This window comes from Poecilia formosa, unplaced genomic scaffold (assembly GCF_000485575.1).
Source record: "Poecilia formosa unplaced genomic scaffold, Poecilia_formosa-5.1.2 Scaffold116, whole genome shotgun sequence".
NCBI classification, from domain to species: domain Eukaryota; kingdom Metazoa; phylum Chordata; class Actinopteri; order Cyprinodontiformes; family Poeciliidae; genus Poecilia; species Poecilia formosa.
Genome location: NW_006800055.1, coordinates 295,011 through 310,719, shown reverse-complemented (window position 1 = coordinate 310,719; position 15,709 = coordinate 295,011). Strand labels below are relative to the sequence as shown.

Here is a 15,709-nt window from a genome sequence, read left to right as displayed (position 1 = left end):
CGTTTGTGATAAATTGTTTTGGATCTTACTGACGTTTTCAGTCATGTTCAAGTTCATTGCTCGTGTTTTGGACCTTATCTGATGCCGACTTTAATGAGGATTGTGGCTGACCCTTGTCTGGTTTTGCACAGGTATGGATCTGCTGCAGGGACGCTCTTTATCGGACGGATGGGCGGAGTTTAGAGGAAAGTTCTGGGAGTTTTATAAGGCAAGTTCACCTGGAAGTGTCTCAGACAGGGTCAGCAACCTTTTCCATTCGAAGAGACACTTTTCACCCCGCTGCTACAAAATAAAACTCATTGAGAGAAAGAGAGAGAGTAACACAGAGTAAAATGTTTTATTATGAAAGCTAAGATATAAAGCAAAAATGTGTTTCCATTTTCAGATTTAAGAACAAAATGGATCCTCTAATACAAATTAAAAGTAGAATATTTGCCTTTTCTATTAAAATGGAAATGTAGAACTATAGGTAGCATGAAGCTTTTAAATGTCTGTTGGTTAAAATAGTTTTAGGGTTTAGTTTATCTTTTATTTTGTTTGTTTTTAGTGTGTATGCTAGTTTTTGCTGGTTAAAAAAGGTTTAGTTTAGTTTTTATTGGTTATAGTGCTTTTAGTTTTTTATACTATGATTGGGTAATGAATACTCAGCAGAGTATTGAGTAAAAATGTTTGATAACATTTTTTTGATAAAAATGTTATAAAAAAAGCATTTTTGAAAATGTTTTTGATAACATTTTCAAAAAATGGATTAAATTAAATTGTTGTTACATTAGAAACAGCCAACTGTTTCTAATGTTTTATCCCAATTTTTGCTGTCGCCATTTTGCGAACTAGCGCAAATGGCACAGATAAAAAGTATGGAATGCCGTAACTGACGTAAATTGCTTTTGTGGAGGTGGGGGGGGGGCGAACAACAAAAGTCACTTCAAACAGATAATACATTCATAAATACAAAAACGAAGGATATTGTTTCAATAATTGAATTATGTTTGTTTTATAAACACACAATTCTGTTACATTTAGTTATACTTTTTCACCTTTATCACTTTTATTTATTTCAGTTAACAAAACTGAAAAAACAGTTTCTTTGGCTTTAGTTAACTATAATAATCTTGGTAGATATTTAATGCAAGTTTTGCGTAAGAACATACATGAAAACTTCTAAAACAATCATGTCTTCTTGCATCCATAATCAGAAACATTTCCTTTTTGGTTTTGTGAGAGCCGCAGCAGCGGGTCCAGAGAGCCACATGTGGCCGAGATCACAGAGCTGAGATTACTTACACATTTTTGACTCTTAACTAACAAAAGAAGATCACTCTGTGAATTTTATGCTATATAAAATACATAAAAAATGTTGTTCTCTTTGCTTTTGATCAGAACACAAGTTTAAAAAATAGAAACAATGGAAAATGTAGTTTTTCTCCCTTTTTTACATTATCTAATAATGTTTAAAGCACTATATCTGATAAAATAAATAAATAAATAAATTTCTCAGTTATGTTAAGTCACCTCCAGATAATAAATGCATCCAGATGAGCAGGCTTTATATTCTGTTTCTCATCACATCCTGAATTTTTTGGAGTCCAAAGTGAAATAAATACATTTGAAGCAACATCCTGGAAAAGCTGCAGGCTGTAAACAACAACGTTTCCTCTAGTTGTAATTCTGAAGAAGTGGGAGTAGTTTTCCATGCTGGAAACTAGCTTCAGAAAGGAAATAATACTAATCAGCTGTGGTTGACCTCTAGTTGACCTCTCTCTCTGGAACAACTTTAAGGTTCCCAGAGGATCGCCATGGCAACTCGTCATATCTGGGAAATCTTTGCGAAGCCACATAGTTGATGTCAGGACAACAAACTGCATTTATCTGTGGAGTGCTATCAGTTTGATCTTTGCAGAACCTTTGCCAACGATCATCTGCTTTGATACAGTAAAAAAATAAAACATGAGGATTTAGAAGACCTTGGAAAAGTATTCACACCCCTGAACTTTCTCACATTTTGTCACGGTGTTACAGCACAGTTCAAAATATTTTATTGGGATTTTATGTGTTAGACACAGAACTATACACAATTTAGAAGGGGATGCATAATGTCCTTTTTTTAAATCTGAAAAGTGTGGTGTGTGTGTGTTTATAATTAGGCCCCTTCATTCTGATGCAAAATCCAGTGCAACATGCTACAAAAAAGAACAAAGAAGTGCAAAAAATCTAACTGTTAAAGTCAAACCATATTATTCAAGTATTAAGAGAGTCTAGTCAAAGTCTGGAACTAAATCTGATGAAGAGCTGCAGCTGTAATTGGAGCCAAAGATGTTTCTGCAAAATGTTGATTCAGGGCAGCTAAAAGCAAATATCTGTCACTCTTACAATATTTTTTAAGAAGTAAAATGTTGACCACCTTCATAGTAATGGTCTGGTCTAAGACATTATGTACATTGAAAGTTGTGGTTGTAATCAACAAAATGTAATAGTTTAGGGTTAAATATGTAGCTCCATCTCCTCAGAGCAAAAGAAATTGGAAGTGGAAACCTTGTTAATGTAAAAATGTTCCAGTTGCTGAACATGCTGACATTTTAATTCCTACTTTAGGTTTTTCACATTTATCTCTGCAGCCGCTGTCCCTCTATAACGACTGCAGCAGTCCTTGCTTTTAAAAACAAAAATTAACATCCAATTAATCCGTTGCTACTGTGGAGCTTTTATTAATATCTCTTTTAATAAGTTTATGCAAAACTACAAAAAAGTGCTGTATATGTTTAGGTTTATGAACAGATAAAATACAGAAATAATTCATGAAAGAATCTAATATTTAGCTTAAACTTTTTTGGTCATTGTCATGCTTGGAAGCATTTTTCTTAATTGCAGTTTGGGTTTATGTAAAGAAGTCCTGGTTCATCTACAACAGCATAAATCAAACACAACCAGAGCTGCGTTGTTTTTATTGTGCCAGGCTTTTTCCCTCCTTTTGTCTCGTAAATGGTGTTTGCTCTGCTAATCTGTTGGTTTTGTTCTCTGTGTTTTTCCGGCAGATGGACTGGTGTGTTTGGCCCGCTGCGCAGGCGATCAACTTTTACTTTCTGTCGCCCAAGTTTCGTGTCGTGTACATTAACTTTGTCACGTTAGGATGGGACACCTACCTCTCATATCTTAAACACAGAGTGAGTGATTCTTTTTTAATTAATTTTTTTTTACAGTACCGTGTGAAAGTTTCAAATTCTTCCTTCATCAGATTAGGACATTATTTTAATTCAAATTTAAAAATACTTTCTTGATGCTAAAGGGAAATTAAATTAGTTTTTTTTTTTCATCTTTTAAAATTATTTAAATTAATAGTTCTTGGATCTTTTAGAGTCTTTCAGCGTTTCTTTTTCATATTATTGTATGTATGTAACCTTTATTTATTCATTTATGTCTCACTGAGTTTAAAAATCTCTTTTTCAGGAGATTCTTGGCCAAAACTGACAGCAAAACACAAATGATTAAAATCCAAAACTACCAATATTAAAAAATTAGAAAAGAATTTATGAAAACATTTATCATAAAACAATTAAGGCAGATTTAAACATGAATTAGGGCTGGGCAATAAATCAATATCGATATATGTCGCGATAGACACATGAATATCAATAAATAATACTCTGATCCAGAACCGCAGAGCATTCTGGGAGGTGGAAGCAAAAGAAAGACTAACTGCCACACTCTTTGGTTACCTAGCAACAGCCTGTGGAGTAACTTTTGGTTGCCTAGCAACGGCCTGCTGAGTAACTTGCTTAGCAGCGATTTTAGGTTTCAACAGTTTGGCAGATATTTAAAACAAACAAAAAAAAATGTAATAATTGTTATATCTGCTATATATATGATATATTAATCAGCCCTGACATGAATAAAGAAAACGCTTTACTCCATAAATATCTTGTTCTGATTAACTGGTTTGTGTCCTTCTTATTTTTAACCAGCAGCTGTTTATGTAAGACAAACATAACATGTAAAATCAGAACATTAATGCAATGACTGAGATCTTTATTATGAGTGTTAAATGCAGGAAAATTATTTAATTTTCATTGAATTGGAAATAAAATGAATTATCTCCTTTGCTAACAACTCTGGTTAATAAAAAATTATGAAGATGGGTTTAATACAAAATAGTCAACAATAACACATAATAAAGAAAATGATGAATATTCCTGATAGGTATTTTCTCAAACCTACATAAAAAAGAAAGAACCACAGACAACGTATATGAGTTTTCAACCAAACTTCTGCAGAAGGAGAAGACACAGTGAACTGCTTCTCCAAGCCGCTCACCATGTGTTCTGAAAACCTTCAGTTTGTTTGTCTCTTTTATTAGCAAGAGGGGTGTGAAAAGGAATGGAGGGGGTGAAACCCCACATCCTATCTTCACAGTAGGATGTGAATTCAGAAACAAAGAAGGGGGACACAGAAATTTAATTAACACACAGATAGGTTTACAGCTCAGGAGTATCCCAGGAAGATCTAAGTCACCATCTGTAAAAACATGCTTGAGATTAAGGAAAATTTAATTGTGTCTCTCCACAGTTTCAACAAATTTGAACACTAAACTTCTAAATAGAAAAACAACTAGTAACATAAAATTACAAATATAAGAATGATAACAAACATAATTCTAACAATTCCATTAAAGCCCAACAACTTAATGAACTCGGATGGTTATTCCAAACACTGCTGAATACTGAAAATAATAAGAATTATTAGGGTAAAATAGCTGGATATTAATACCTGTTTGCCCAGGCCAGCAGCTTGAAAACAGAAATGGAGAAGTAGCTTTCATGACACAATTATTCAGTATTTTTGTTCACTCCTCTCTCACTTTTATTTTTATTTTATTTTATTTTAATTTTTTTACGTCTGTTGCTTTTTGTTTTGTTGGCAGGATGAGAGCCGGCAGGTTGACCTGGCATCTGACAGCAGCTCTGTGGATTCACAGCAGGAAGATCTGACATCTTCTAAACCTCTGGAGGAAAAAGCTTAGAGTTCCTCATTATCCGTGACGTTAATTAAATTATATTTTCAGACTCTAACTCCTTCTCTTGAAGGACTCTGTAAGAAGGCATTTATCTATGAGGAGCTGCATATTTTTAAATTTTCGTCCTGTTTTGTGTGTGTGTGAAAGAGGTGGACTCCCGTTGGAGCATTCAGGGACGACAGCAGCTTCACTGCCCTCACCGCTGATATTCCTGTTTCCAGACGTTGTGATTGTTGAAGCGTTTTGTCTCGACTAAAGCTATAAGCTGACGCGTACCTCTATATTTCTGTGTTGTTTAAATATTTCCGTATAAGTATCAGAAGTGTTTTAAACCCAGCTTCACCATGAGGATCTTTGCCTTAACATGCAGCCCAGTTCTCAACATTATTGTGCCAAATAATCTCTGCTGACTGTTTATCCTTTATGATTCCTGATGAATGATGTCTGATGGATTTATAAGATGATTATAGTTGAATCAATATTACACAGAACTGTAGACTGTAAATATAAACTTCAATCCTGTTAAACTGAATATTTATCACCTAAGTTTTCAGTCCAATGTGTGAAACAAAATGTTTCCACCAATTAATTTATCAGATAGGGGTTTTTTTTGGGTGAATTTAATCAATTAATGAATATTTGTAGTTTTTCTTATTTGTACGATTGCACTCTTCTAAATGATGTAGAGAATTGGTTAAAGACAGAAGTCTGTAAAGAAATTATAGATTTTTTTTTTCAATTTTTATTTTTTTGTTAACATGTTTTGTCTTGAAAATGAGTGATAATCGGTGTTGTATGAACATGGAGAAAATATTTATTACATGACATTAAAGCAGAATTAAACATGAATAATTAAAAACTTTATTCCCTAAATTTATTTTGTTTCTAACCAATATGTTTTGCTCTTAGTGGTATGTTTATATGACTGGAGTATCTGAACATGAAAGTATACATTTATAATTTAATTCTTGAGTTTGAAAAGTAAAAAAAAAAAAAATGATTTGAGAAAATTTCCAAAACTCATAAGATGGACTCAGAAATGTTCATGTTTTTTCTAGAAAATGTCTGAAATTAATCTCAAAATATGAATTTTTCTAGCAAATTTTTGAGTTTTCAAACTTGGAATATTTTTTTATTATTTTGGAAGAAAATTTCTGAGATTAACCTTAAAATTTCTGAATTTGTTGGTGGAAATTTACTCTTCATTTTTTTTTATATCTACAATGGTAGAAATTTCTCCCTCTTTCTACAGTGACCCTAACACTTCATACAGCTTAGTTAAAAATAAATACATTTTATTTATTTGTTTATTATCAGCTAATCGGCTCCCAAACTAAAACTGCTGCAAAGTAAGAAAAATGTCAGCAGATCAGGAAATTAAAAGGCGCGATTAGCAAACAGAACTCTGGTGTGATGGAACAGAAACAAACAGAAATCAACCCTGGAAGTAAAACCTAAAACAAGGAAAGAGAAATAAAGTAAAAAAAAAAAACTGGCAAAGAAAGTCCCTTTAATCAGTGAAAACCTGCTCAGGAGTGAGAAGCTGGCGGCAGCAACGCAAACAAACTCCACTTTGTTCAAATATTTGAGCGGCCCGCAGCATCTGATATGTGCCAGCTCACGTTTATAGCGCTCCTGTTGAACACATCCTGCTGTCAAGGATGTGAGCCTGCGGGTTTGTGTTTGAATGTCACTGATATGACGGAGCAGCAGACGCTTCCTCTCTCAACATGCCAGCAGCGATGCACCTCACTGTCCTGCTTACCCTGCTCACAGCGACAGCCTGCCGTGGTGAGTAAACCTTTCTGTCTGCTAAATTCACAAGTTTAATGTGCCGAGAGCTGAGTTTTATTTTTAAGTCCCGTTCAAGATGCAAATGTATGCAAACAGGAAGAGGGACGTTCTGAAAGCTTGCTTGAGGTGGTTGTGTGGTGCAGGGTGTTTCTCTGTTAACAGGAAGACGTCGTTTTCAGATATCAACTTTTATCAAAGTTTACCCATTTTAAACTGCAAGTAATTAATCAGGTTTATATTTATAGTGTGTGAACAAAAGTAAAGATGTGGTTGGTGACAGTAATATTGGTTAGCGCTGTCTGTAATGTAGAGGCTGATGTTTCTCAATAAGCACAACTAAGTAAATGAAGTTATAATAGAAGCCTCTGAATTGGAAAGTATGTCAGTCAATGAGGTAAACTCCTGCCTCAGAGTTCTTTATATGGTTTATAAATGTTTTTTTTATGTATTACGAAATCTTTACCAGTTGTTGATATGTTGTGAAATTAGTATTCTCATCAAAAACAGTCAAAGCAGCCAATCCAGAAGCGCCAATTGTTTTCCTTATCGCGGATTGGCTGAGCAAAGATTAGATTTAATAATTTTCCGACACTGAATTTTGGGTTTTCATGACCTGAAAGCCATAAGAGTTGAAATTACAAGATTAAAAAAAGGGGATTGAAATATTTTGCTCTGTCAAATGAATCTATTTAACATCACTTTTACTTTCTCTAATAAGTGACTTTTACTTTTATAAGCTATTTAAACGTTTTGAACTTGTCTGTTGATCAAATAAGGCGAAACAGAAACTGGCCTGAAGTTTTAGAACATGTGTCAAACTCAAGGCCCAGGGGCCAAATTTGGCCCGCCATGGCTTTTTATGTGGCCCTTTATACTCCAGAGAACCTTCAAAGAAACAGTTTTGTGCTTAAATACTATTTTATCAATCAAATTAAAGCTATTTTCATCTGTATGTGGCCAAATTACATGACTGTGAAAACATGTTAAATATTTAATTTTAAGAAGTATTTTCGAATGCGGAGATGATTATTTATTAATATTGTAATAGTTTGTTATTGGGTCTCATCAATGTATTCCTCCCCAACCGGCTCTTTGAGGTGATCTTCATGATCTTGATTTGGCCAAAATGAAAATGAGTTTGCCAGTTTTATTAAATCTGTTACTGATTCTATCAAAGGGAGTTTGTTTAGAGCAAGTTGACAGGCTTATTAATTTAACTAGCCAAAAAACGTAGGATGTTCACTTTAAAAATACAGGAGAGGCATAAACCTTGACTTTGAAAACAATCATCTTGTATAAACGAGGTTTCAGTTTAGGCGCTCTGGATGAACCTGCAGCCATTTTAAAGCGAACAGGAAATATATTTTTTAATGAATGAAATGTCATTTAAGCTCTCAGCCCTAAAATTCCAATGATTGTTTACGAAGATCAACCTGATCAATAAATACGTAATCACATTGTTTCTTTTTGTTTACCTTTGGCAGGGAGCACAGTTTCCCCTACTGTGACGGCTACGACTGCTTCCTATGCTACCCAGAGCTCAACAACATCATCCACAGTGGAAACCTCAGCCGTCACACCCCAGCTTCAAACGACGACGCAGACGACCACCAACCTTACTTCAGCTTCACCACAGACAGCAGAGCAGACCAGCCTGAGCAGCGCTACCCTGAACACAACGGTCACGGTCACCCAAACGTCCAATGAGACCGTCACTCAGAACCAGACGGTCCCGCTGACATCCGAGTCTCTGAATGTCACAGCTGGTACCTCAGGAAACAAAACCAGTTCAGGTCAGATTTCTGTGTGGACTCAGATTTATTCTGATTTACAGGGTTTTTAAAGAGGAGATGTTATACAAAATTCATGTTTTACACATTTTTGTACTTCCATTTGGGTTTCTGCTGCTTCTAAACACAGCCCAAGTGCTTTAAAAAATAAACACACAGTTTTTAACAATTAGTTCATGTTTTTTGGTATCTTTAAAATGACCCGTTTCAAAAACTTCCTGAATGTAACATCACAAATTAGCAGGCACTCCCCCTCACCTAGCAACCCCAGAGAAGCCCAGCCCATTACCTAGCAACCCAAGTAGAGCTCAGCATGTTTGGTCAGCTGGTTTTACTGCTGTATGCGCTGTACAATGGCTGCTGGAAACGACAAGTGTTTTGTTGTTGACTCACCTTTTAGAAACCACTTACTATATTCTTGTTGGTTGTGCAGGAAGCTCAACTTACGCTTTTCAAAGATGTATAATTGTGCATCTGTTTGCAGTCATTTTTACGTGCGAGTTTAAACATTGAGCAGCAGCTTATTTGGATTTAAAGTGACAAGATGCCCTAAAATAGCTCAATCTGGAAGGAGCTCAAATAGGCAGAACAGAACTGACCAAATCTCATTATCTAAGATTGATTTTGTGTAAAAAAGGCAATGAACATGTTTTTTTAACCCACAAACTTATTCTAACCTGTTCAAGGAAGCAATATAGGTCACCTCTAAAATTAAATCAACTATAAAATAACTTTTAACTAAAGCAAGTGGCATTGGAAACAGTACAGAAACCCAACAGGAAATGTTGCAATTACGCAACAACATAGATGTTGGTTTCCAACCAACTACAGAGTTTTGCAATCCACCCACAAAAGACACACAATAGATCTAAATGTCTCTGCTTATTTGACCTCCAAAGCTACAAACAGATGAGCTGAAAGCAGCTGCAGAGCATAAAGTCTCCAGATCTACTGCTGATATCCCAGAAACACCTCAGGATATTCAGAGACATTCTGTGTCTAAGCCAGTGTTTCTCAACCCTGGTCCTCACCACCCCCCAGCTCTGCATGTTTTAGATGTGCCTCTACTCCAGAACAGCTGATTCAAATGACTGCATGACCATCAAGTACTGCAGAAGCCTGTTAATCACCCAGAGATACAATTCAGGTGTGTGGCAGAAGGGAAATACCTAAAACATGCAGGACAGGGGGGCGGTGAGGACCAGGATTGAGAAACACTGGTCTAAGCCATGACTGGTCAGAGAGTCAAGCATGTTCTACCAAACACTTCTGGAAGAAATGTCTTTAGCAAACAGTTATTGGGAAGTAGTTTCAAAAACTAGGATCAGGATCCCAAGAGCTGAAGAACCTTTGTGGGAAACTAAAAATGTTTCTATAGCCCAACTGTAGCTGTAATTGATTGAAGAGATATTGATGGTAGACAAAGGGCTAAAGCTATGATGACACAGATTTAGTAGTGGCAGCTTATTAAGGCAAAGAAACACAAGATGTGCTTTGGCATCAGAAAAAATGATTGAATATGTAAGCTCAGTTTATTATTCAAATTCATTTAATATTTTTTCTGTCTGAGAAAAACCAGCAGCCATTAACTTGGAGTAAAGAGAATAGTTAATAGTGCAGCACTGTGTTCTCCTAAGGCATTTTATGTTCTTCAGAGGCTGGAATAAAATGGGAGGTAAGGAGTGTTGGTATTATATTAAAAACGACAAAGTTCCTTTGTAGTTCAGGGTGTTTTCCTTTTTGCTCCTTTTTTTGTCCTTGCCATAATCTTATTGCTTTCTCCTATGGCATCTATCACAATAACTATCCAATATCCAGTCATCCAATGTAGGGCATGACTTTAGTAAGATATGCAGGTCTTTTGCCATCCAGTGGCACATTTTATTTCTGAAGAGTTGGCAACACTATGCTGAGCAAAGCAGACATTTTTTTTCTTCCCATCCCCCTTTTCACTTAACTTATCGACATTTTTCTTGTTACTTAACCAGTGCAACTCGGTCTTTGGTACCGATTCTAAAATATTCAGAAATCCCGAATTTAGGTTTTGCACACTGTTAATAACTTATTAATTACAGTTTTTCTTTGTGTGATTAACCTCAAATCTTTCAGGCAACAAGGAAAATTACAACTTGGCGGAAAATCCTGGCCTGGTGGCCGTCATCTGCATCTTTACTATTGTCTTTGGCCTCTTACTGGTGGTTATGACGGTGAAATGCGTCAGATCGTCGAGGTCCGACTTTGAGAGGCTCGAAGACGTTCCCATGGTGAGCCCAAAGCCGTTTTGATTAAAGCTTTAAAATAGATTTTAACTTATGTTTTCCAGTAAAGCAGAATATACAGCTTTGCACTGCAAAAACACAAACACTTACCAAGTATTTTTGATCTAGAGTCTAGTTCAAATACTTCAGTATGCATTAAATAAGACAAAACTAACTTATTAGTGATTTTTCAGCAGGATATAGAGCTTATTTTATGTAAATAATTCCATAATATTAATGAAAAAGTACCAGGTCCACTGGCAGATTATTTTACTTATAACATGGTAAATGTGTCTTCTTATAAGTACAATAACCTGCCAGTGGAAATAAATAAATAGATATTTACTTAAAACAAGTTACTATATCATACTGAAAAGTTACTTGTCTTATTGCAAATGTACTAAAATATTCTAGATAAAACTAGACATACTTTGCTATAAGATTTTTTTTTGCAGTGTTCACGTGTGTGATTGTACAAGCACGTAAAATTGGTTGAATTATACCAACTACATGTTTTTACAGTGTTCACACTGCAAAAACACAAAATCTTACCAAGTATGTTTGATCATAAAATAAAACTAGCTTTCTTTTCAGTGACATATAGAGGCTTGTTTTCAGTAAATACTTATTTAATATTGATTAAAAATAACTAGTTCCACTTGCAGATTATTTCACTCAAAACAAGATATTTTTTCCCATGATATGTGTAAAAAATCTGTCTGTGAAAAAATGCTTTTTTAAAATCATTATTCAAGAATTACTGACTTGAAACAATCTCCTATATCTTGCTGAAAAGTAACTTGTGTTATTTTTTTGTCTTATTTTAAGTGTGCCAAGATATTTGCACTTGAAACCAAACAAAAACACTTGGTAAGATTTTGTGTTTTTACAGCGTTAACCAAATTGTTAAAAGTAAAGACAACAAAACACTTAAGCTTTACAAAATTGGCTGACAATGAGGGAAAAAGAGTTTCTGTTGAATTGTTTTCTGCGTTTTAAAAGCGGTCGTGTTTCTTTTTCTGTTTCTTCCCTGCAGCAGTGAGCTCACTGGTTTGCTACTCTTTCTTTCCGCAAACAGGAAGTCTAAGGGCAATCGTCTGTGTGTGTGAAAATATCTTGTAGGCCACGATGTGTGGTGAACGTTTGATACCAGAGCTTTGTTTTTTCAAAACAGAACTTATCAGCCTCCCATCAGTTTGTCAGCAGGTATTCATACTCTGTCAGCATCCTGGAGTCTTCACATATTGTTTCAGATGCAGGATCAAGCAGGGGGTTTCTCTCTCCATGATGATGAAATTAGACTCATTACTTCAGCCCCAGTGAAATACCACTGCATGTCACAACCTAAAGAATAATTACATTTATTCAATCAAGCTAAAACGGAAAATGCGTAGTGTTGGATTTTGGCAGCTTGTCTTTTAAAGAGTCTGTTTTGTAAGTCTTTATTGTCCAATGACAGTAACTGCAGTAAAACCTTGTCAGGATGTTGTGCTGAACTAGAACAGAGTGCACTTTACAGAGAGAACAACACAAAATACATAACCAACAGTGGGGGCCACAGAAAAAGCTGATTATGCAAATTGTGCGTGGAAAGATTACTCCCTGAGTTAATAAATGACAACAAAAGAAGGAGGAAAAAGGACTTACGTTAAACGTTAGTTTATCCTATATAGTTTATCCTATAAAGGATAAACACAACTAGTTTAGCCTATAAAGGATAAATTATATCCTTTATAGCTGGGAAGTTTATATACAATAATGTTAATGCATTTTGATGCTCATGGATTAAAAAATATTTTAAAATGACTCTTTTTATTTATGTTTTATTACCAAATGTCATGCTGGAAATTATTTATACTCTTCTCAGAAAAAGAAGAGTATGTGGAGAAAAACTCCCACTTATAATGGTTTATGTCCAGAAAAAGGTCAAAAAGACGATTATTTTACATCCTGCCCGTAGTCGCGCTGCGTCGGTAGAGCAATTCCGTTAACTACATGAAACCAGGAGATGTAGGTATGATTAATTTAGTCACAGCAAAGGGGAAACACGTTAAAGAACAATGCAAAACTACTTTTTTCTCGCTCCTCTGTATCTGTCATCACGCTACACGCAGACCCGTTGCCATAGCAACCGACAACAACGCCACTCTGTGTGTCCGGATCCAGCACCAGAAAAACACTCAATCATTCCCCACACAAAGAACAGGACATTCGGTCCGTTACAGTTTTATGGTTTTAGGTTTTATGTTTATTCTGCGATTATTAATAAGTGATCGATTAGCTACCGCTGCTATTAGCTAAGCTAACAGCGGTGGTTGATTAGCTAATTTAAACATGGCTCTACTGATGATCTGTCAAGAGTTGGTGCGTGGGTCGCCATTTTTATTTTTTAACTAAACACACCACATTCCACTTCATACCTAAATGTGGTGGTTGTCAAAGTCAAGCTCGAATAACTGAACTACTTCTCTATCTGTCTGTCCGTCCGTCCGTCCTCATCCAGTGGTCATACTGTAGACAAGCACTGTGTCCCTTTTTATTTTATATATGTGCATGAAAAAACTTTAGTTCTTATAAATTCAACAATGCAAGTTGTCAAAAAGATCCATGCTATTCAAACATGCTACAGCAGGAAGCTCTAATGATAAAGACGTATTGTTTGAACTTCTTTTGCCTTTTCTCCAGGGTAAAGTGAACGAAGCCTCTCCCTTCGCTCAGTACACAAAATGACAGAAGACTCTTCACTGGACAACAACTCATCAACAATTGTTTCTGGGCTGTCAACAACAGTCAGAAGGGACTCTAAGTTTAAATATATAATCGTAAATTGCACTTTTGTCAATGCTAATGAAATTGACTAGATCAACTTTGACTTGATTACTTGGCTGCTTCACTTGATTCAGACGGGGACTCTTAATCAAATAACTCTGACCTCGCTCTGCTTTCCTTTCTTTTGAGAAGAGAATTAGCCTAAAAAAATAAATGAAAACAGTGAAATGTATCCTTAAAATCTTCAGTTCTACATGTAGAATAATGTAATCTAAATGCACAAAAGCCTTTGGGGGGAAATATTTTATTGTGGCCTCTGACGGGTTTTCTTCTAGGATTTCCATTTATCTCCATTCTTCTTTGGTCACATCAACTCTGATCAGTTTCCTTGTATCTGCTAGGCAAACATTCCCACAGCATGATGCAGCCACCACCAAATGCCACTAATAATTTATTATCTATTATATTTACTAATTGGATTACTTCAGTAATTCGCCATGGATTTCTGCAGGTATAGGAGTAAAAGTGGCAGAATACAAATGTATGTAAGACTTTCCACATTTTAGTTTGCAAGAAAAAAAACATTTTTTTCTGTTTCCTCTTTTGCTCTGTGGTACTTTTTCTCCATCACATAAAATCCCAATAAAAACAGTGAAACATTTGTGGTCGTAATGTAGCAGAAAGCAAAATGTTAAAGACAAATAAATAATTTTGCAAGGTATTGTATTATACCTATATAATTCTGTAATGTGTCTTTGAGAATTTAAAGGTAAAGATAATGGTGTGCCAGTTATTGTGACTGACAGAATAAAGATGTTATCAGTTTTTCAGATTGTTACAAATCCAGGCCTGTTTTTTCAGGCAAAAAAAAAAAAAATCTAATTATTAATCTGTGATACGATGCATGAGTGTTTTGGAAGTTAATATCGTATTATATATGCAATAAAAAGTGTAGTTTATAGCTACTTTTAAACTTGTAAAGGCTTTTTATTACCTCAAATCCTAATGGCTTTGCTCTTAAACTCAGATGATTTCTGTCTTTATTTTACACCTCTAAATAAATCCCATTTAATGTTAACATTATTTTATTACTGGCATACTGTAGTATGTTGCTGCTGTAGTAATGACTTAGTGTGAGTCAGGGGTTTTAATAAATTGCAGCTGTTAAATGAATTAATGATTCCTGCATCATCTTTGTGCATCTGAGGTTAGTAGGTATGTAAACATACCAGAGGAGCCACCCGATATCAGTCTGTTGTTTTACCCCGACCACCCCCACCCATATGTTAGCGTATCAAGTTTCCCTGCATAGATAACTCTGCAACCAGAGATAAAGCTTGCTGGCTGCAGGATTACCCAAAAAGGTCAGAGAAAGTGAAGTTACTGGTAGCTGTGGTCATACTGGTTCAGCTTATAAGGCTGCAGCTTTATTTGTCACTGAGAAGATTGGAGACTAATCAACTGATTGTGTGGATATTGTGCAAACAGAACCTCTAACAGTCTAAAATATTTCATTTTAATTTTTACTTCATTTATTCAATAATAAATATGAATAGTTCATTTAACAAGTAAAAGAAATCATGAATGAAAAAAATATCTTCAGATCTGACTATAGAGCGGATATTATAATGATTAAAGCATTTCTCTGTCACACATAAAGAGAGAACATTTTATCTTGGATTTATTTTTATATGAGATCAGCTCTGAGTAAAAGGTTTTATTTACGTCAGACAGTGCAGATTAATAATTTCTGTCAATATGCCAGCGATTAAACAGAAAACTATTTTCAACTGCAGTCATCCTCAAGAAACTGAAGTAAAACTACACCACTATAATATACTTAACAGAAATGTTTTACAAATTGTTTTCATTATAACTATCCAAAGAAACAAGGCTCTATTCAGATTAAAACTAACACTGCATTGCAGAATTATAATCTGCTGGTTTTCCAAATTTATGCCTACAAACGAGGAATTTGATTTTGCTCCCAACATAAGCATCTAAAAAATAAATGTTTTTTCTTACTTGCATCTGTGTAATGCAAGTGACACAGATGTATTTTTAATACAGACATTAAAAATACAGATTTT

At 35.1% G+C, this 15,709-nt stretch overlaps 2 protein-coding genes across 4 annotated transcripts in view; both read left to right on the top strand.

Moving 5' to 3' along the window:
• The window catches only part of mpv17l2 (MPV17 mitochondrial inner membrane protein like 2), a 10,172-nt gene extending 4,300 nt beyond the window's left edge, over positions 1–5,872 (top strand). Inside the window, exons 4-6 of the mRNA XM_016675541.1 lie at positions 99–208; positions 3,033–3,161; positions 4,916–5,872. Coding sequence (XP_016531027.1) covers positions 99–208; positions 3,033–3,161; positions 4,916–5,014 — 338 coding nt within the window. The 3' untranslated portion in view covers positions 5,015–5,872. The remainder of the gene's footprint in view (positions 1–98; positions 209–3,032; positions 3,162–4,915) is intronic.
• A 639-nt stretch (positions 5,873–6,511) lies between these two features.
• cist1 (colon, intestine and stomach enriched 1) lies at positions 6,512–14,793 on the top strand. Of its 3 annotated transcripts, none has more exons than XM_007560534.2 (4): positions 6,512–6,799; positions 8,287–8,595; positions 10,702–10,856; positions 13,536–14,793. In XM_007560534.2, exons 1-4 carry the CDS (start codon positions 6,739–6,741, stop codon positions 13,578–13,580), a joined length of 570 nt encoding a protein of 189 aa, XP_007560596.1. In that variant the 5' UTR covers positions 6,512–6,738; the 3' UTR covers positions 13,581–14,793. The 3 variants fall into 3 exon arrangements, with proteins under 3 accessions (XP_007560596.1, XP_016531025.1, XP_007560595.1); XM_016675539.1 differs by having other exon boundaries at positions 6,513–6,799; positions 8,296–8,595; positions 10,693–10,856; XM_007560533.2 differs by having other exon boundaries at positions 6,515–6,799; positions 10,693–10,856.
• The last annotated feature ends 916 nt before the right edge of the window (positions 14,794–15,709 follow it).